The 22034-nt window shown below is 42.0% G+C and overlaps 1 protein-coding gene across 2 annotated transcripts in view; it reads right to left on the reverse strand.

Annotated features, from left to right (window-relative positions):
• Nucleotides 1–313: 313 nt before the first annotated feature.
• LOC134343356 (complement C1q tumor necrosis factor-related protein 3-like) overlaps nt 314–22034 on the reverse strand; it is a 52132-nt gene continuing 30411 nt past the window's right edge. For both annotated transcript variants that reach the window (XM_063042056.1, XM_063042055.1), the window contains exons 5-6: nt 8662–8761; nt 314–5398 (exon numbers count right to left, since the gene is read on the reverse strand). In XM_063042056.1, the coding sequence (XP_062898126.1) occupies nt 5239–5398; nt 8662–8761 (260 nt within the window). In that variant the 3' untranslated portion in view covers nt 314–5238. The remainder of the gene's footprint in view (nt 5399–8661; nt 8762–22034) is intronic.

The raw sequence follows: 22034 nt of genomic DNA on the forward strand, positions 1-22034 counted from the left end.
AACAGTGAGGCCAAGTGTCCATCTTATCACACAAGAGATCCTTTCAGGAGTCTGATAATAGAGATATAGAAGATGACCTTCAGCCTGTTGGTGCGTGCTTTCAGGCTTTTGTATCTTCTGCCTGATGGGCAAGGGGAGAAGAGAGAGTGTTTGGGGTAGGTGGGGTCTTTGATGATGCTGAGTGCTTTACTGAGTCTGTGAGAACTTTAGACAGAGTGGAAGCTTGTTCCTATGATGTGCTGAATTGTGTCCACAACTCTCTGCAGTTTTCATTCACATGCAAAGCATTTGACATACTAAACCAGAATTGGAATTGAAATTAGTTTATTATTGTCTCATACACTGAGGCAGAATGAAAAGGTTGCCTTGCGTACTGTTCAGATAGACACAATTGTTACATTATGCATTGACTTCATACAAGGTGGAACAACAGAATGCAGAACGAAGCGTAACAGCCACAGAGAGTACAATAAGGTGTAAAGTGTCTGACACTAGATTTCAGAAATCGACACTCTGTTCCAAGATTTGCCATTAGAAGTGACAACCAGGTGGAGGGAAGAAAAGATTCAAGGATACACTCAAAGCCTCCTTGAACATCCCCACTGATGTCTGGGAATTTCTGGCCCATAACTTTTCAAAGTGGAGAAGAAATGTAACAGGAGAACTATGGATGGTGGTGAACCCAAGTGCAAAGGAAGGTCAAGAATACACTCAGACTCGAAGTAAACCAGATGACACGAACAAAACCCAACACAAAATTACAAGCAGTAGTACTAGAAATGGAACTCCTACAATTAAGCACTGCGTGCTTAGCAAGTGGCCGTTAAGTACAGACTTTCCATGAAGGAATGTGGCAGGCAATAATTGGCAGCCCAAGTCTTAAAGGGACAGCAGTATATAATCATACTCCAGGGAACGAGAGCATCAGAACTTGGATGCCTGCTGCTGTTCAGCTGGGACCATGACAAGAAGCTTTTTGAAAGGGACTGAGAACTTTGGGATAAAAATGGAAAGAGTACACCTCTTCTCAAAATACCTAACTCTAACCATTCCCCTCATCATCAGCTGTGGAAGAGACTATGGTTCTAATATTCACCTCAGTTCAGAAACCAACACAAGGAAGATGAAGAGGAGGAAGAGAAGAGGAAGATAATGATGATCCCCTGCCTTTTCACACCGCAACATGATGAAGAGAACATTTTAATGCAAGATTTTTTCCTCTCTCTCTAATAGAAATGCATCCTTTCAGTCACCAGTAAAAGAAGATTTGCATATATATAGAATCTATAGAGCCATAGACGGAGTTTTTCAGGATGACTGCAAATGCATTGTATCTCCTACAGTAAATTTGATGATTGGCCATTGGCATGAAATAGGAAAGGCCAAAATCAATCGCCCATAGCAAGAGCTCTTTGTGCTAAAGCAGGATATCTATTTTATTATCATTATACTGTATAAAAGATTAATGTGGACCAGGACATCAAGAAAAACTGTCTTCTCTCCTTTGAAAATGTATATTTTTTTGTTTCTCCCCTTAGGACTCAATTTTGAAACTTCATTCAAAAAATGTGAGCATCAAATTTAGAGGCATTTTAAATACTGCACAAGTTTAGTTTGAGGAGTTAAATGTCTGGATCAAAGATTACTGTGGGAGAAATGGGTTTGTATTCATGGGATACTGGCACCAGCAGTAGTTTCACATACATTTCTACCAAAGGAGGTGTAAGGCACTCCTTCTCTCCACTGGTCTGCAGGTCATCCTTGGGCAAAGTGTAGCACCTGTTTAGCCCCTCCTCCCTGACCAGGGTTACGTGAAGCTATGGGAGCAGTTGGTGGACGATCATATAAGCAGCTGGTGCACATCACAATTCCTGGTTGTGCAACCACAGATGCCAGGCAGACAATCTCTGAAAAGTATTGATAATGGCTGGGATCACCCGTCTTGTAAATCACTGTCCAGAAGAAGGCAATGGCAAATGACTTCAGTAGAAAAATTTGCCAAGAACAATCATGGTTATGGAAAGACCATGATCGTCCACATCATTCCTAATGGCACATAGTAATGATGATGAGTGGTTTTCAGCAGGGGTTGGTGTGTCGGGGCAGCTTCTTTTAATGTGATATGGCAATGATGTGGATGATGGAATTGATGGCTTTGTGGCCAGATTTACAGATAGGTGGAGGGGCAGGCAGTGTTGAGGAAGCAGAACCTGTGAAGGACTTGAACAGTATTGGAGAATGGGCAAGGAAGTGGCAAATTATATACAGCATAGTGAAGTGTCTGGTTATGAACTTTGGTAGAGGGAATAAAGGTGAAGACTATTTTCTAAATGGGGAGTAAATTCAGAAATTGGAGATGCAGAGGAAGTGGGAGTCCTAGTGAAGGATTCCTCAAATGTTAGCTTGCATGTTGAGTCGGTAGTAAGGTAGGCCAATGCAATGTGAGTAATCATTTCCAGAGGACTAGAACATAAAAGCAAGGATAGAATGCTGAAGCTTTAGAAGGTGTGGGTCAGACCACATTTGGAATATTGTGAGCAGTCTTGGCACCCATATCTAAGGAAAAGTGTGTTGGCATTGAAGAGGTTTACAAGAACGATCCCAAGAATGAATGGGTTAATGTATGAGGAACATTTCATCCTCGACATTCCTTCCCCAACATTTGATGGCTCTGGGTCTGTCTTTGCAGGAGTTTAAAAGGATGCGGGGGTGGGGGGCGGGGTGGTGTATGGTCTTATTGAAATGTACCAAATATTGAAAGATCTAGGTAGACTAGTGTGGAGAGAAAATTTTCTACATCCATGACTAGAGGGCACAGCTTCAGAATTCCTTTAGAACAGAGATGAGGAGGAATTTCTTTAGGTCAAGGGCACTGAACCTGTGGGATTCATCGCCCCAGGCAGCTATGGAAGCAAAGTCATTGGATATATTTACAGCGGAGATTGATTTGTTCTTGATTGGTAAGGGTATCAATGGTTATGGGGAGAAGGTAGGAGAATGGGATTGAGAGAGAACATAAACCAGCCATGGCTGAATGGTGGAACAGACTCGATGGGCCAAATAGCCTAATTCTGCTCCTATCTCTTATGATCTGAAACCACATGGCAGACACAAGTCTGACATGCCAAGAGCTTCAGGAAAAGCAGACTGCAACGTCACCAGAGCACATAAGGGCCAAGAAAGAATAATTAGAACAACTAAATAACTAAATAATAAATGTTGTGACTTGATAGAAGATAAAGAATATTACAAATCAGCAAGAATGGTAGCAACAGAACTGATGATTATTTAAAAGCCAGTATCATCCTGCCTTTAGATTCATTTGCTGGCACTGTACAATTCCTGTCTCAGCAAACAGAAACCAAATGCACATTAGGATGTCATCAGCAGATATACTTGTCACTTGTAAATTAAACTGCAATATAAGGCTATATTTCTGTTTTTCAAATGTTACCCCTAAAATAATTAACTCTATAGACAAATGACAAGAGCCTGACAATAACAATATAACCATTACTTAAAATTTATGCATTTAGTTAATGCCAAGACTTAATAATCTGTCATTGTTATTTCAAGATTGTTTTTTAGAAATGAAATATTCTTGTTCCTACCTCTGATTTTTTTTTTGAGATAATGCAGTAATAGACATATTTCTGGACTTCTCCAACATGTGGTCATATTTAAAATCATATACTCATGAAAGGAAGGATGTGAAAGCTTTAGTGAGGGTGCAGAGGAGATTTACAAGGATTTGCCTGGACTAGAGCACATAGGAAGATAGGCTGAGCTAGATGTGGCTTTTCTCTTTTGAGTGAAAGGTAATGAGAGGTAGCGAGAGAGGTGTACAAGATGATAAGAGTCATAGATTGAATGGCTAGCCACAGACTTTTCCAAGAGCAGAAATGGCCAATACAGGGGGGGCATAATTTTGAGGTGATTGGAGGAAAGTATAGGGAGGGGGTGTCAGAGGTATGAAGTTTATACAGAGAGTGATGTGTACGTGGAATGCCCTGCCAGCAGTGGTGGTAAAGGCAGACACATTAGGTACATTTAAGAAACTCTTAGATAGGCACATGGATGAAAGAAAAATAGAAGGTTACGTAGGAGGGAAGGGTTAGATTAATCTGCGAGTAGGTTAAAGATCAGCACAACTTCGTGGGCCAAAGAGTTTGTACTATGCTATATTGTTCTATGTAAAATGGTGATGCTCTTATTTGTTGCCAGGAATCAAGATATTAATATGCAACTTGCTATACTATATTCCCTCAATATTTTGGTTGATCATGAAATGACAATGGGAGCAGAAGGAATTAAGGAATAGATGTATTTCTTCTGGGCTTTGCCCACTTATTAATATGCAAAGCACAGTACAGCTCTTAGACTGAGTATTTATCTACAATATACGGCACCTATCGGAGAAAGGATGTGCTGGTATTGGAGAGAGTCCAGAGGATGTTCATGAAAATTATCCTGGGAATGAAAGGGTTAAAGTATGAAGAGCATTTGATGGTTCTGGCCCTGAAATCACTGGTTTAGAAGAATAAGAGGGGATATCATTGAAGCAGATTGAATATTAACAGGTTTATTTAGAGTGGATGTGGAAAGGATGCTTCCAATAGTGGGGGAGTCTAGGACCAGGGTCTACTGCCTCAGAATACAAGGAAGTCCCTTTAAAACGGATATGAGAAGGAATTTCTTTAGCCAGACGATGGTGAATCTGTGGAATCCATTGCCATAAATGGTTTCGAAGACCAAGTCAGGTAGTATATTTAAAGCAGAGTTTGAAAGGTTCTTGATTAGTAAGGTTGTCAAGGGTTACAGGGAGAAGGCAGAAGAATGAGGTTGAGAGGGATAATAAAACGGCCATGATGGAATGGCAGAGCAGATTTGATGGTCCGAGTGATCCAATTCTGCTTCCATGCTTTTTGGCTTTATTGTCTTCAAATGTGACTTAAATGTACATATTCTTTTACATTACTTCAAAACTGCTCCAGAAGGGGAACATTTTGAATTGAAATGCAAAAGGAAATCCTTGCCAGCATGAAGTAAATACACAAATTTCCCATAGGATAGGAGTAGCTTTGAACAAAATACTGAAAACATTTGCTGCAAGGCCAAACACAGAAGAAATGAAGGAACTCTTCCCTCTCTGAGTAGGCCATAGCATAGCAACACGCTCAGATTTCTTTATTACATTCTGTGCACATTATTAAGGATCAACATTAATAATCAAGGTTTTTAGATACTCTCGAAGAGGAGGAAACCAGAAAATGTGCAATATCTTTGGTGGTCTCCATGCAGTGCTCCATTCCCCATTCGCAGCCACACTTCATCTCCTGTACCAAGTTTCAGAACTCCACTGTTTCCTGCAGTATCATGTTTGCCTTTGGATTCCGAACTGAAAGGGAAAAATGATACATCAACAATGTTATATTTTATTAAAAAACATAAAACCAGAAGACATGAGAGAAAAATTGGCCAATCAGCTCATCGAGTCTACTCTGTCATTCCACCATGGCCGGTTTATTTTTCATCTCAACCCCATTCTCCTGTCTTCTCCCTGTAAAATTTGATGTTCTTACTAATCAAGAATGTATCAGTCTTCACTTTAAATATACCAAATGACTTGACCTCCATGGCTGTCTGTGACAATGAATTCCACAGATTCACCACCATCTGGCTAAAGAAATTCCTCCTCACTGGATCATCCTTGTACTCTGAGGTGTGCCCTCTGGTCCTAGCACCTCCCATTCCGACTAAGCCTTACAATTTTCGATAGATTTCAATGAGATCCCTTTCATTCTTCTAGAATCCAGAAAGTACAGGCTCAGTTACATCAAATGTTCCTCATACATACTAGAATCATTTCCAGAATCTTTTTTGTAAACCTCTTCCAGACCCTCTCCAATGCCTGCACATTTTTTCTTGCAAACAGATATGGTGCCCATTACTGTTCACAATATTCCAGATATTGTCTGTCTAACATCTTATAAAGCCTTGGCATTACATCCTTGTGTTCATATTCTAGTCCTCTCAAAGACCACAATGGCAATCTTCCTGCCAAATGTATAGGAATTTGGATAGGTACGTGGATGGGAAGGGTGTGGAGGGCAATGGTCCAGGTGCAGGTCGACGGGACCAGGCACAATAATAGTTCAGTATGGACTAGCTGGGCTGAAAGGCCCGTTTCTACGCTGTGGTGTTCTCTGACTCGATGACCCTAGTGCTTCCGCAACTGGAAATTGTTAAATAACCCCGAACAGAAAGGAAGTCCTTGGATTGACAGATTTGGAAAAGTATGGCACAAATGGATTTGTGACCACAAATTTGTACCAAAATTAGGAGATGCTGTTCTATTTGAAAAGCTGTGGGAGATCAAGACAAAAGAAGCCATAAAAACAAGAGATTCTGCAGATGCTGTAAATCCAGAATAACACACAGGTCAACAGGTCAGGCAGAATCTATGGAAAGGAATAAAGAGTCGACGTTTCAGACCAAGACCCTCCTGGTTATCTGGTCATTGTCACATTTCTGCACTTAGAAACTTTCATTGCAGAGATTGTTTTATATTAACAGAGGTAATGAAATATTTTAGGAGGTAATGAGGGATGTCGTGGTATTACGTTATTTCTTCAGATTCACATTCATTTATTTATCACTGCTTTTTTTTTCTTATATTGTTAACTCTTCTCCATTACTAGTCTTACCTTCATCCCCAATCTGCTCGATTATGCAATTGTCTGAATTGTAAGATCTGAATTACAGGGCAAGTTTGAATAGGTTAGGAGTTTATTCCCTACAGCATAGGAGAATGAGGGAAATTTAACTGAAATATACAACATTATGAGGGGTATAGATAGGGTAAATACAAGCAGGCTTTTTCCACTGAGGTTGGGTAACTCTAGAGCTAGAGATCATGGGTTAAGAGTGAAAGATGAAATATTTAGGGGAAACATAAGAGGGAACTTCTTCACTCAGAGGGTAGTGGGAGTGTGCAACAAGCCTCCAGCAGAACTGGTGGATACGGGTTTGATTTCAATAGTTAGGAGGAATTTGGATAGGTACATGGATGGGAAGGGTGTGGAGGGCAATGGTCCAGGTGCAGGTCGTTGGGACCAGGCACAATAATAGTTCAGCATGGACTAACTGGGCTGAAAGGCCCATTTCTATGCTGAAGTGTTCTCTGACTGTATGACTCTAGTGCTTCTGCAACTGGAAATTGTTAATTAAGTTGACTTCCAAAAGTCAATAAAAATGGCATAAAGCTGATCTAGTATTGATAAAACATGGAACCTGAAACCACCTTCAAAATTTCTGAGATTCAATTCGTTAGAAATTAAGGTAAAAACAAAATGGGCTGAGAAATGGCATATGGAGTTTAACCCAGATAAAGGTGAGGTGTTGCAAATGCAGGGAGACAGTACCTGTTAAGGGCAAGATCCTTAACAGCTTTGCTGAGCAGAGAGACCTTGCGATCCAAGTTCATAGCTCCTTAAAAGTGGCTACACAGGTCAATAAGGTGGTTAAGAAGGCTTATGGAATGCTTGTCCTTTTTATTAGTTAAGGCATTGAGTTCAAAAGTCAGGAGGTTATGTCGCAACTTTATAAAACTCTGGTTAGGCCACGTCTGGAGTATTGTGTACAGTTCTGGCTGCCCCACTATGGGAGGGTTATTGAGGCTTTGGTGAGGGTGCAGAAGAGGTTTACCAAGATGCTGCCTGGTTTAGGGGGCATATGCTATCATGAGAAGCTGGATAAACTTGGGTTGTTTTCTCTGGAGCTCTGGAAGCTGAGGGGATATCTGATAGAGGTTTACAGGAGGCGTAAATAATGGATAGAGAGTATCTGTCTCCCTGGCTAAAAGTGTCTAATACCAGAGGGCATGCATTGAAGGAGAGAGGAGCAGGTTCAAGGGGGATGTGAGGGGCAAGTTTTCCACTCAGAGAATGGAGGATGCCTGGAATGCATTGCCTGGTATGGCGGTAGAGGAAAATACATAGAGGTTTTATGAGAGATTTGGACAGGCACATCGATGTAAGGAAAATGGAGGGATATGGACATATGGATTAGTGTTTTGGTTATCTTTGGTTTGTTTTTCAGTTGGTTTAGCACAACATTATGGGCCAAATGAGTTGTTCCTGTGCCGAACTATTCTATGTTCTATGTTCTAAAATCTGAAATTAAAAGAATGTACTTGAACTTATATTTTACTAAATCACCATTGAACTTCATAGAGAATGTTCAGACTGTACAAATACAGTTATGGTCCAAATTATGAACTGAGCCAATTATGATACCATATTAAGGGTCTGTATATTCTGCAATTTATTTCAATGTAAAAATATATGATGCTTATTGAGAGCAGCTTAGCCCTCCTCCACAGCAGATTTTGTACATATTCTGTAGCAAGAGCAAATTGAAAAACATTGACCTATTTTCTCTAGTTAGGTATCACTCTGAGCCTTGCAGAATAAGAAGGATGCAATTAGACACTTAATGCAATTACTGTTGGAGTTCTATTTATCTGCACACACATTTAGTATAGGGAAGCAAAAGAGTTACCTCATACAGGAAGCTCTGCAGAGGACCTGGAAAATGTACATAATTGGATTTAAAATTAGGTATTAAAATTAATTGAAATTATGAGTTTTGCTTTCATACCTATACATGGTAATGATGGCATTTCCATTGTGCATTAGGTAGACCGTTGTCTCTTCTACATCTTCATGCTTCATCATGTTGAAAATAAAGAAATACACTCCTGCAAAATAAATTGGTCTGTTCATATATTTTAAACTTTAATAAATTTCTATTCATTTATCGTTTTTACAATTCTTTTTTAATAAAGTAAGAAATAACGAATCTTAAGTGATCATCTTTCTTAATTCTGACTTCATTTTTATGTGTCATATCTTCTTAACTAAAGAGTAATGTAAGTTTGATTGACAGGACACCACATAGGTAAGATTATTTTCAAAGTAATCACACTCAGATACAGTATACCAGAAGCAGCTGCTCAGAAAAGTAGAGAAGATTGAAGCCTTTCTTTTTGGATGTTAACAGATATCTCATTATTTTTTCTTATGAAGATAAATAAGTTCTTCATTGTTACAATGCTCCATTTTGATCTGCAAAATGATCTTCATTTTGTGAGCATCACACACAGAATGCTGCAGGAACATCTGTGTTACAGTATCTTACTTCTTGTGCTCAAGTCTATAGAATTGACTGAACAGACAATCTTGGTGTTTCCAAATGAGTCCCAGTTGACACCTATGTATTTTTCCAGATACCAAGAACACTTGGACTACAGTGCAAACTTGTGTGGTGAGTGTTGACTCTCTTTATGCCATTAAGAATGAGCTGGACAGAGTCCTAACTGAAGTTATTATTGTGTCATTCAGAGGGTAAAGACGTTTTCAGATAACAGCTGGTCAATGCTTAGGCCAATTTTCATCACTTAAGGAAGACAGACAGAGCTCACAGGATACCTGTGGCTAAATTTGACTCATGTTCCTGTGGAACTGACAAATAAGATCATTAAATGAGTCGGAAAAAGTGCATGAAAGAGCATATCTGAAAACCCACATGCTAGGTTCTTAGTAACACGTACAAAATGCTGGAGAAACTCAGCAGGTCAGGCAGCATCTGTGGAGAAGAATAAACCATTAATGTTGAAAGAGTACAAGCTAGAAGGTGATAGGTGAAGATATGGGTGGGGAAGGAAGGTGGGTGGGAGAGAGGGGATGAAGTGAGAGGCTGAGATGTGATAGGTGGAACAGGTAAAGGGTTGAAGAAGAAGGAATCTGATAGGAGAGGAGAGTGGACCATGAGAGAAAGGGAAGGGGAGGTGCACCAGTGGGAGGTGATGGGCAAGTGAGGAGAAGAGAAGGGGTAAGAAGTGAGCCAGAGTGGTGAATAGCTCTCCATATCCCTGCCATCCATGTACCTACCAAACTTCTCTTAAACATTGAAGTCAAGCTCACATGCATTGGCAGCTCGTTTTACACTCTCACCACCCTCCCTTCATGTTCCCCTTAAACTTTTCACCTTTCACCCTTAACCCATAACCTCTGGCTGTAGTCCCACCCATATTCAGTGGAAAAAGCCTGCTTGCATTTACTCTATCTGTACCCCTCTTTGGAATTATTTTGATTTTATTCACACTGATGATTAATACCTGAAAGGTACATGTAATAATAATTCTCTTAACCTCTTTACTGAAAGCCATGTGACACGTAATCAATAGAAATAATATTCACCACTGGAGAGCACAATTATGAAGAAGCAATATAAATGGAAAGAAACACCCTTTTTAGTTGTATATAACAATGTGACAGATGTTTGGTAGGTGGGTTAGTTCTTAATTATAAGCATTAAGGATTAAGTATCAAAGATCAATTTTATTCACATTTATTAGGAATTTGCATTGGTGTGTTGGTGCAACATTCAACAAGATTCAACGATTATAAAGAACAAAGTCATATAAAATACGTTAGAGGTTGAAGTATGGATAGGGAATAAAATGCAGAAATACATAAATACCATCATTATAAGGTGATTTAAATTGTTCACAATGCAGTGAAGTTGGTCATAGATAGAGGGGTGTGGCGAGCAGGCTAACTAGAATGATTGATCAGAGTAACTGCCTCAACCAGGGGTTCCCAACCTGGGGTCCGCTGATTCCTTCCTTAGCGATATTGGTCCATGGCATAAACAAGTTTGGAAACCCTGGCCTGGGGGAAGAAACTTTTAAGATTATAGAAAGTATTTGTTTTAATAGCCCTGTGGTGCTTTTCAGAAGGGAGAGGGGAGCTAAAGATGAACCATTGAACATATTGTGTATTCACTGGAAAATAAGGCCATAAGACCATAAGACACAGGAGCAGATTTAGACCATTTGGCACATCTGCTCCACCATCTCATGATGGCTGATCCTTTATTCCTCTCAGCCCCAATCTCTTGCCTTCTTCCCGTATCCCTTCATGCCTTGACCAATCAAGAATCTATCAGCCTCTGCCTTAAATGACATGGCCTCCACAGCCACCTACACGAATGAATTCCACAGATTTACCACCTCCAGGCTAAAAAAATTCCTCCTCATCTCCATTCTAAAAGGACGGCCCTCTATTCTGAGGCTGTGTCGTCTGATCCTAGACTCTCCCACCACAGGAAATATCCTCTCCACATCCACTCTATCAAGGCCTTTCAGCATTTGATAAGATTTCAATAGGTCACTCCTCACTCTTCTGAATTCCTGTGAATACCGTCCCAGAGCCTTCAAAATCTCTTCACATGACAAGTTGTTCAATCCTGGAATCATTTCCGTGAACCTCCTATGAACCCTCTCCAGCGTCAGCACATCATTTCTTAGATAAGAGGCCCAAAACTGCTCACAGTATTCCAATTGAGTCCTCACCTATGGTTTATAAGTGGGAACAATGTAGATAATGCGATAAAAGATTGAGAAACAGCATGGTTTACTGAGGAGAAGCAATCGATGCTTAAAAAATAGAGAGAGATGAAGGAAACATAAAGATTTATACAAAAAGTGCATTGTATTACACAGAATGGACCTAACCCATAGAGAATTACCAGCAGGCGCAATTTGCCGGCAGAGAATAGGATCGTGGCAATTTAACTCCAAACCTTATTAATGTTGACATCCTGTCTGCCCAATCTTGTACAACTCATCACACGTAATCAATTTCCAAATTGCCATCTCAAATCATATTCATCCCAAAAACCTCTCAGACCGAAACATTATTCAGTTGTTTGTGGTTAAGAATGGAACAACTAGAGATTGAATGATAGCTCAAAAAATGTGATATGAATCATTTTATTCAGTTATTTTGCAATTTTTGCACACATGCACTGCTGCACAGATTAAGGAGAAGCAAATATTAATTTACAAAATTCATTTGGGGGATTCACTGGAGCACTATTTGTCATTGCTTAACTCAAACAAGACAGTAAGGAAGATGTATATGTAATATAGTTGGGAAGCTTGAGGAAAAAGCATGTGTCCCGGACAGCCAGAGACTTTTTTCCAGGTTGGATATGGCTAATATGAGGAAGAAGCGATTGGAGGAAAGTACAGGGGGAGAGTTTTACACAGAGAGTGGTGCGTGTGTGGTACGTGCTACCAGCTGTGGTGGTAGACGCAGGTACCCCAAGGGCGCTTAAAGAGACTCTTGGATAGGTACATGGATGAAGAAAGAATGGAGGACTATGAAAAAGGGAAGGGTTGGACTGATCTTGGAGCAGGTTACAGGGTCTGCACAGCACTCTGGGCTGAAGGGCTTTTACTGCACTGTATGTTCTATGTTCAATTTTATATAGAAGAAGAGTTAGGTAAAAGCAATATGTGAGAAGGAGTCAGCCAGTACAGGAGAGAGATTCTTTATGTAAGAACAGCCCGACTTCTGATATAATGCAGCTGTCAGGGGAAAAGATCAACACCTGTGTTATAAGCTGCGGAATGTTCTTTTGTGAATTATTCGTACTCTTTCTTGCATTGCATACACAAAGTTTGAACCGATTTCCTGAACACCTGCCCCTATTCTCTCCACTCAGTCTCCAGTTCTCTCCCCACTGCCACAATTTAAAAAAGGTTAGCTTGATTTGTCACACGTTGAAACACCGGCATGTAGTTTGTGTCAATAACCAGCACAGACTGAGAATGTGCTGGGGGCAGCCCGTAAGTATCACCACGCTTCTGGCTCCAAATGTAGCGTGCCAACAGCTGACTAACCTTAAACCTAACCACCCATCTTTGGACTGTGGGAGGAAACCGGAGCACCTGGAGGAAACCCACACGGTCACAGGGAGAAGGTAAAAATTCCTTACAGGTGGCAGTGGAAATTGCACCCCGATCAGTGATTGCTGGTGCTGGAAAGCTTTGTGTTGACCACTACACTACCATACTGCCCCGATGTGTTATGAAACAACACCAACGTTTGATAGCCAACCCTTCTCTCCTTCCAGAGCACTGCCATCATCAGGGGCATTTCCACAAGCAAAGATCTGTTACAATCTGTTGGGACCATCACTGACACACATGAATTGACTGTGAATGTGCAGTAACTCTCCCTGGGTATAGGCCCCATATATACTGTCTCTCCCCAGTTTCACAGATACCGACTCCCAGCTTCTCCAGTATAGACACATAGGGTTATGGGCACCACAGATGCTGATTCTCACCATTCCCCTTTATGTAAGAATCATTTTACCATCATTCTCACCAGTCATTTAAATTACTGATTTCTCTCAAGAATCCAACAACATATTTGTCTTGTGTAATGTTATAATTATTTTATTTTAGAGATACACTACAGTAACAGGCCTTTCTGGACCTACAAGCTTGTGCCCCTGTGACCAATTAACCTACTAAACCACCCATCTTTGGAATGTGGGAGGAAACCAGAGCACCTGGAGGAAACCCATACAGTCACAGGGAGAACGTAAAAACTCCTTACAGGCAGCAGTGGGAATTGAAACTGGGTCACTCATTCTGTAACTGTTATCCTAACCATTATGCTATTGTGCTGCCTGCTAGTTCCCGTGGTATATCCTAAATGGTGATATAAAAGGCATATTATTATAGTCTTATAAGGGCTAACACGAGAGGACACAGTTTTAAGGTACAAGGGAGATGCCGGGGTAAGTTTTTTACGCAGAGAGTGGTGAGTGTGTGGGATGGGCTGCCGGCAACGGTGATGGAGGCGGAAACAATAGGGTCTTTTAAGAGACTCCTGGATAGTTACATGGAGCTTAGAAAAACTAGAGAGCTATGGGTAGCCTGAGGTAATTTCTGAAGTAAGTCTATGTTCAGCACAGCATTGTGGGCTGAAGGGCCTGTATTGTGCTGTAGCTTTTCTATGTTTCTATGTTTGTTGGTATCTGAATAGAACAGAAACCATGGAACAGTAGGAGCCCTTTGACCCATGGTGTTGTGTTGATACCAAAGCTTGCGAACAAGAGTTGGCAGAACAGGATTACAGTCTTTATGAATGACTTCCAGACCCTAGTGAGTCCAGTCATCAGAAATCTCCTGCTAGACTGAAATGGTGGCATAGCAGTTAGTGTAATACTATTAGAAAGCCAGCAACCTGGCTTTGATTCCCGCCACTGTCTTTAAAGAGTTTGTATGTTCTCCCCATGACCTCGTGGGTTTGTTCCAGGTGCTCCAGTTTCCTCCCACATTCTTTAGACGTTTGGGTTAGTAGGTTATTTGGTCATTGGGGTGGTGGCTCGTTGGGCTGGAGGGACCTGTTACTCTGCTGCATCCCTAAATCAGGGGTTCCCAACCCTTTTTATGCCATGGAGCCTTACCATTAACCAAGGGGTCTGTGGACCCCAGGTTGGAAACCCCTGCTCTAATAAAAAAAGTAAAAAATATAATTTCCCACAAGTGTGATATTGTGCAGCAATTACCATTAAAAATACACTTTGACATTCGCTAGAACTTCATAGAAAGTAGAGACCAGGAGTACAATCTGATTATGATTCATGAAAGCTTCATATAGAATCTGCAGGTTATCAGTTCCAAGATCAAGTGGCTTGGAGGATATTTATAGAATCACGAGGGAGCAGTTCAGACAACAAATAATCATCGAGGGATGTTTTCCATAGACGTTGTAGCTTGCTGTAACTCACGTCTGCAACAATCTTTTGCCTTCAAAAATTAATGCCCAAGTGACAGTCAGCAATATCCAACAACGAGCAACATACAATAACTCAAACTCCTTGGGAATGCTCCACGCATGTCATGTTAAAGTTTAAAAGTGATCAAGCAGTGAGCAGACTCTCCTGGGAACCTCTTGGGACTGCACTTCCAGATCCAACAAAATGCATCTGAGAGCTCTCTTCTGTGCCTAGACCATTGTTCCAATGGGTTGCTCTAGATGTTCCTAGATTAGATATTGTGACACTTAATAGTATTGACATGCAGCTGGACACTCAGGAGACATCAGAGAATAATGGAGGGACTCAGAAAGTCAGGCTACATCTATGCAGGAGGATAAAGAGTGGAGGTTTCAGGCTGAGACCAGCTCCCATTTCCATGGTTTTACCGTTAATCATCGTCATGAACATATACAGTTAATAGATGTAACTTCCTCAACAGCATTTGGGTCATTACATCGAGTTCCATAAGACAAAGGAGAAGAAAGTGGTCAATTGAATCTGCTCCACTATTCAATTATGGCTGATTTATTACCCGTCTCAACCCCATTCTCATGCCTTCTGATGCCCTTACTAATCAAGAACTTATCAACCTCTGCTTTAAAGATGCCCAAAGACTTGGCCTCCGCAGCCATCTGAGGAAATGAATTCCACAGTTTCACCACACTCTTTGGCTAAAGAAATTCCTCCTTATCTCTATTTTAAAAGAACTTCCTTCTATTCGGAGACTGTGCCCTCTGGTCCTGGACTCCCCCACTGTAGGAAGTGCATCCACTGTCTGTAGGCCTTTCAATATTCAACAGGTTACAATGAGATCCCTCCTCCCCAGTTCTGCTAAACCTCCACAAATATAGGGAAACAAAATGGTCCATTGTTCCAATCAAAAATTTCTCCCAGACATAGAATCTCCAATTATCTAAATATCTGAAGCTTTTTGGGAAATGTGGCTTGGTTGGAAAAGTAAAATGACACATTCAATGTCAAATCAATCAGTAAAGATTGAGACGGCAGTAGAAGCAACATCTCAGAAGTCTCTCAATGAGCTTTGAATGGCCAGGGCACGGAAGGCTACAAGTTAAGTGTTACTAAATGGGATTGATAAGGATGGGTAGTTGACGGTAGAATAAGTATGGGTAGAATAGAGCTTTGAACAACTGCCGATCCAGACATCAGGACATTAGAGAGGAGTGGATTTCAATCACGTCCACTGTCCGAGGATAAAAGGCAGCAACGAGTCGCAGCAGCGTAATAGAGCTTTGACCAGCAACCAGTCGCCGTTTGCAATTGATTAGCAAAAGCAAATTAAAGGAAGGCAGGGGCAAGTGCAGCGGCCGATGTCTGAGTTGACATAATGGTGATCTTAAGGCTTTAGTTCTTTGAGGCTTCAGAGAAGAGAGGCTTCACTCAGAGAAAGCAAAGGAAAGAAAAGCTCTTTTTTTTTCATTCCCTTCTTTATATCTGCTCAGCTTGGAGAGTAGAGATGCCAGGCAGGATAGTTAAATGCTCCTCTTGCCAGGAAGTGGAAAGGCAGGGAGACTTCTGGTGAACCTGACAACTACAACAGTGAGAAGTGCATCCAGCTGCAGCTTTTAACAAACCGTGTTAAGGAGTTGAAGCTGGAACTGGATGAACACCAGATCATTTGGGAGGGTGAAGGTGTGATAAGACACATAGAGAAGTAGTTACACCCAAGGTGCAGGACACAGGAAACTGGATGACAGTCAGGAAGGGGAAAGACATTAAGGAACCAGTGCAGATCAGCTCTGTGACCATCCCCCTCAACAACAGGTATGACACTTTGGATACTGTCGGGAGTGATAGACTAACAGAGGAAAGTCACAGTGGTTGGGTCTCTGGCACAGAGTCTGTCTCTGTGACTCAGAATGGAAAGGGGAAGAGGAGGCATGCTGTGGTGAGAAGGGATTTGTTAGTTTGGGAATGGACAGGAGGTTCTGTGGGCAAGAACAAGATTTGTACACACAAAATGCTGGAGGAACTCATTAGGCCAGGCAGCATCTATGGGAAAAAGCACTGTCAACGTTTTGGGCCGAAACCCTTCGGCAGGACACATTGACTGTTCATTTTTCCGTAAATGCTGCCTGGCCTGCTGAGCTCCTCCAGCATTTTGTGTGTGTTGCTCAGATTTCCAGCATCTGGAGATTTTCTCTTGTTTCCGAATGGTATGTTATCTCCCAGGTGCCACGATCTGGGAAATCTCGTATCGAGTCCTCAGTATCCTTAAGTGGGAGGGTCAACAGCTGGAAATCATGGTCCATGACATGTATAGGACAAGTCATGAACGTCTGCATAGGGAATTCAGGGAGTTAGGTGCTAAGACACAAGCGAGACCTCCAGGGCTGTAATCTCAGGATTGCTACCCATGCCATGTTCTAGTGAGGCCAGAACTAGGAAGATTATATGGTTTAATATGTAGCTAAGGAGTTGCTGTAGGAGGGAGGGCAAAAGATTTTTGGATCACTGGTCTCTCTTCCAAGGAAGGTGGGACCTGTACAGAAGGGACGGATGACACCTGAACTGGAGGGGGACTAATACCCGACAGGGAAGGTTTGTTAATGCTGCACGGCGAGGTTTAAACTACAGTTGCAGCGAGATGGGAACCAGATTGCCAGAACAGTTAGTGGAAGCAGGTGTTGGTAAGACTCGAGACAAAGGTAGGAATGAAAAGGTTGAGCATGGTGTGACTAGTGTCCTGAGCTGCCAGTATTTCAATGCAACAGGTATCGTCGGATAGGCGGATAATAATGCTGAAGATGAGGTAGCTGGTTCACAAACATTGGAAACGTGTAGTGAGGAGGGGCTGTTAATTGGGCAAGGTTACAGTCAACAAGATGAGCAGACAAAGTCGAAAAGGGTAAATACAAGACTAATGTTGTGGTATCGGAATGTGCACGGTATACAGAATAAGGTCAATGAACTTGCAGCACAGTTGCAGATCAGCAGGAATGATGTTGGAGGCGTCACTGAATCATGGCTGCAAGATTGCAGCTGGGAGCTTAACGTCCAAGGATACACGTTGTATCGAAAGGACAGGCAGGAAGGCAGAGGGGGTGGCGTTGCTCTGTTGGTAAAAAATTAAATCAAATAATTAGAAAGTGGTGACATAGGGTCAGAAGGTGTTGAATCATTGTGGATAGAGCTAAGGAACTGTAGGGGGAAAAACCCCTGATGGGAGTTATATACAGACCCCCAAACAGTAGTAAGGATGTGGCCTACAAATTACAATGGGAGATAGAAAATGCATGTCAAAAGGGCAACGTAACAATAGTCATGGGGCACTTCAATACACAGGTAGATTGGGAAAATCAGGTTGGTGTTGCATTCCAGGAGAGAGAACTAGAGTGCCTACGAGATGGCTTTTTAGAGCAACTCATGATTGAACCCATTAAAGGATCAGTTATTCTGGATTGGGTGATGTGCAATGAACCAGAACTGATTAGAGAGCTTAAGGTAAAACCCTTTGGAGTAAGTGATCATAATATGACCAGATTTAACCTGAAATTTGAGAAGGAGAAGCTAAAGCCAGATCTATCAGTATTACTGTGGAGTAAGGGGAATTACGGAGGCATGAGAGAAGTTGGCCAGAATTGATTGAAGGGCGGAGCGAAGTTATGATGGCACTAAACAGCATGTTTACTTGCATGTTTGGAGCAACTCTATTCTATTTTTGATATCTTTTTTTTTCAAGGTTCTTTTGAAGATCCTGACCTGGAGTTCACTCTGACTTCAGTCCTTTGCAGGAATGGGACCCACTCTCAGGGCCTCAAAACCGGCCGCTTTTTGATATCCCAAGGATGCAGCCCAGAAGACTAATGTGCCTTCTGGGTGTCAGGTTTTTATGGCCCTGGGGCCGTGCTGATTCTAGGCTGGTGTCCCTGACAAAGGCATCGCGGGAGAACATGGAACATCGGGAGTAGCGGGTTAGCTGTCGGCTGTGTATTCAGAGACTTGAGGCTCAGAGTCAACTCTCTGGGCATAGAGCTCAGAAAAAGAGTCGCAACAGACTTTTAACATCATAAATCTGCGAGTTGTTTGTTATGTCTTCCCTCTCTCTGTGATAGGGGGACACCTTTTTTCCCCTTGTTAGGGAGAGAGAGAGCCTGCAGTGTGTCGAATTACCAGGTGAACGTGTAGTCTTTGGGATACTGCAAGTCTGTGTCTTTATTGATGCTTTGCTACACACTTGGTGCTGATGCTTTTTTGCTGATGGGGGTGGGAGGGTTTGTCGCTTGTGCGTGGGAGGGGGGAGCTGGGGGGAGCTTTGGAGTTCTAATGGTTAACTGTCATTCATTCTTTGGGCACTCCTCTGTTTTTGTGGATGTTTGTGAAGAAAAAGAATTTCAGGATATATAGAAACATAGAAACATAGAAACATAGAAAATAGGTGCAGGAGTAGGCCATTCGGCCCTTCGAGCCTGCACCGCCATTTATTATGATCATGGCTGATCATCCAACTCAGAACCCTGCCCCAGCCTTCCCTCCATACCCCCTGACCCCTGTAGCCACAAGGGCCATATCTAACTCCCTCTTAAACATAGCCAATGAACTGGCCTCAACAGTTTCCTGTGGCAGAGAATTCCACAGATTCACCACTCTCTGTGTGAAGAAGTTTTTCCTAATCTCGGTCCTGAAAGGCTTCCCCTCTATCCTCAAACTGTGACCCCTCGTTCTGGACTTCCCCAACATCGGGAACAATCTTCCTGCATCTAGCCTGTCCAATCCCTTTAGGATCTTATACGTTTCAATCAGATCCCCCCTCAATCTTCTAAATTCCAACGAGTACAAGCCCAGTTCATCCAGTCTTTCTTCATATGAAAGTCCTGCCATCCCAGGAATCAATCTGGTGAACCTTCTTTGTACTCCCTCTATGGCAAAGATGTCTTTCCTCAGATTAGGGGACCAAAACTGCACACAATACTCCAGGTGTGGTCTCACCAAGGCCTTGTACAACTGCAGTAGTACCTCCCTGCTCCTGTACTCGAATCCTCTCGCTATAAATGCCAGCATACCATTCGCCTTTTTCACCGCCTGCTGTACCTGCATGCCCACTTTCAATGACTGGTGTATAATGACACCCAGGTCTCGTTGCACCTCCCCTTTTCCTAATCGGCCACCATTCAGATAATAATCTGTTTTCCTATTTTTGCCACCAAAGTGGATAACTTCACATTTATCCACATTAAATTGCATCTGCCATGAGTTTGCCCACTCACCCAACCTATCCAAGTCACTCTGCATCCTCTTAGCATCCTCCTCACTGCTAACACTGCCACCCAGCTTCGTGTCATCCGCAAACTTGAAGATGCTGCATTTAATTCCCTCATCCAAGTCATTAATATATATTGTAAACAACTGGGGTCCCAGCACTGAGCCTTGCGGTACCCCACTAGTCACCGCCTGCCATTCTGAAAAGGTCCCGTTTATTCCCACTCTTTGCTTCCTGTCTACTAACCAATTCTCCACCCACACCAATACCTTACCCCCAATACCGTGTGCTTTAAGTTTGCACACTAATCTCCTGTGTGGGACCTTGTCAAAAGCCTTTTGAAAATCCAAATATACCACATCCACTGGTTCTCCCCTATCCACTCTACTAGTTACATCCTCAAAAAATTCTATGAGATTCGTCAGACATGATCTTCCTTTCACAAATCCATGCTGACTTTGTCCGATCATTTCACCGCTTTCCAAATGTGCTGTTATCACATCCTTGATAACTGACTCCAGCAGTTTCCCCACCACCTACGTTAGGCTAACCGGTCTATAATTCCCCGGTTTCTCTCTCCCTCCTTTTTTAAAAAGTGGCGTTACATTAGCCACCCTCCAATCCTCAGGAACTAGTCCAGAATCTAACGAGTTCTGAAAAATTATCACTAATGCATCCACTATTTCTTGGGTTACTTCCTTAAGCACTCTAGGATGCAGACCATCTGGCCCTGGGGATTTATCTGCCTTCAATCCCTTCAATTTACCTAACACCACTTCCCTACTAACATGTATTTCGCTCAGTTCCTCCATCTCACTGGACCCTCTGTCCCTTACTATTTCTGGAAGATTACTTATGTCCTCCTTAGTGAAGACAGAACCAAAGTAGTTATTCAATTGGTCTGCCATGTCCTTGCTCCCCATAATCAATTCACCTGTTTCTGTCTGCAGGGGACCTACATTTGTCTTTACCAGTCTTTTCCTTTTTACATATCTATAAAAGCTTTTACAGTCCGTTTTTATGTTCCCTGCCAGTTTTCTCTCATAATCTTTTTTCCCCTTCCTAATTAAGCCCTTTGTCCTCCTCTGCTGAACTCTGAATTTCTCCCAGTCCTCAGGTGAGCCACTTTCTCTGGCTAATTTGTATGCTTCTTCTTTGGAATTGATACTATCCCTAATTTCTCTTGTCAGCCACGGGTGCACTACCTTCCTTGATTTATTCTTTTGCCAAACTGGGATGAACAATTGTTGTAGTTCATCCATGCAACCTTTAAATGCTTGCCATTGCATATCCACCGTCAATCCTTTAAGTGTCATTTGCCAGTCTATCTTAGCTAATTCACGTCTCATACCTTCAAAGTTACCCATCTTTATGTTCAGAACCTTTGTTTCTGAATTAACTATGTCACTCTCCATCTTAATGAAGAATTCCACCATATTATGGTCACTCTTACCCAAGGGGCCTCTCACGACAAGATTGCTAATGAACCCTTCCTCATTGCTCAAAACCCAGTCCAGAATAGCCTGCTCTGTAGTTGGTTCCTCGACATGTTGGTTCAAAAAACCATCCCGCATACATTCCAAGAAATCCTTTTCCTCAGCACCTTTACCAATTTGGTTCAACCAGTCTACATGTAGATTGAAGTCACCCATTATAACTGCTGTTCCTTTATTGCACACATTTCTAATTTCCTGTTTAATACCATCTCCGACCTCACTACTACTGTTAGGTGGCCTGTACACAACTCCCACCAGCGTCTTCTGCCCCTTAATGTTACGCAGCTCTACCCATATCGATTCCACATCTTCCCGGCTTATGTCCTTCCTTTCTATTGCGTTAATCTCTTCTTTAACCAGCAACGCCACCCCACCTCCTCTTCCTTCATGTCTATCCCTCCTGAATATTGAATATCCCTGAACGTTGAGCTCCCATCCCTGGTCACCCTGGAGCCATGTCTCTGTGATCCCAACTATATCATAATCATTAATAACAACCTGCACTTTCAATTCATCCACCTTATTACGAATGCTCCTTGCATTGACACATAAAGCCTTCAGGCGCTCTTTTACAACTCTCTTAGCCCTTATACAATTATGTTGAAAAGTGGCCCTTTTTAATGCTTGCC

Source organism: Mobula hypostoma, chromosome 3, assembly GCF_963921235.1.
Source record: "Mobula hypostoma chromosome 3, sMobHyp1.1, whole genome shotgun sequence".
In the NCBI taxonomy this organism is placed as follows: domain Eukaryota; kingdom Metazoa; phylum Chordata; class Chondrichthyes; order Myliobatiformes; family Myliobatidae; genus Mobula; species Mobula hypostoma.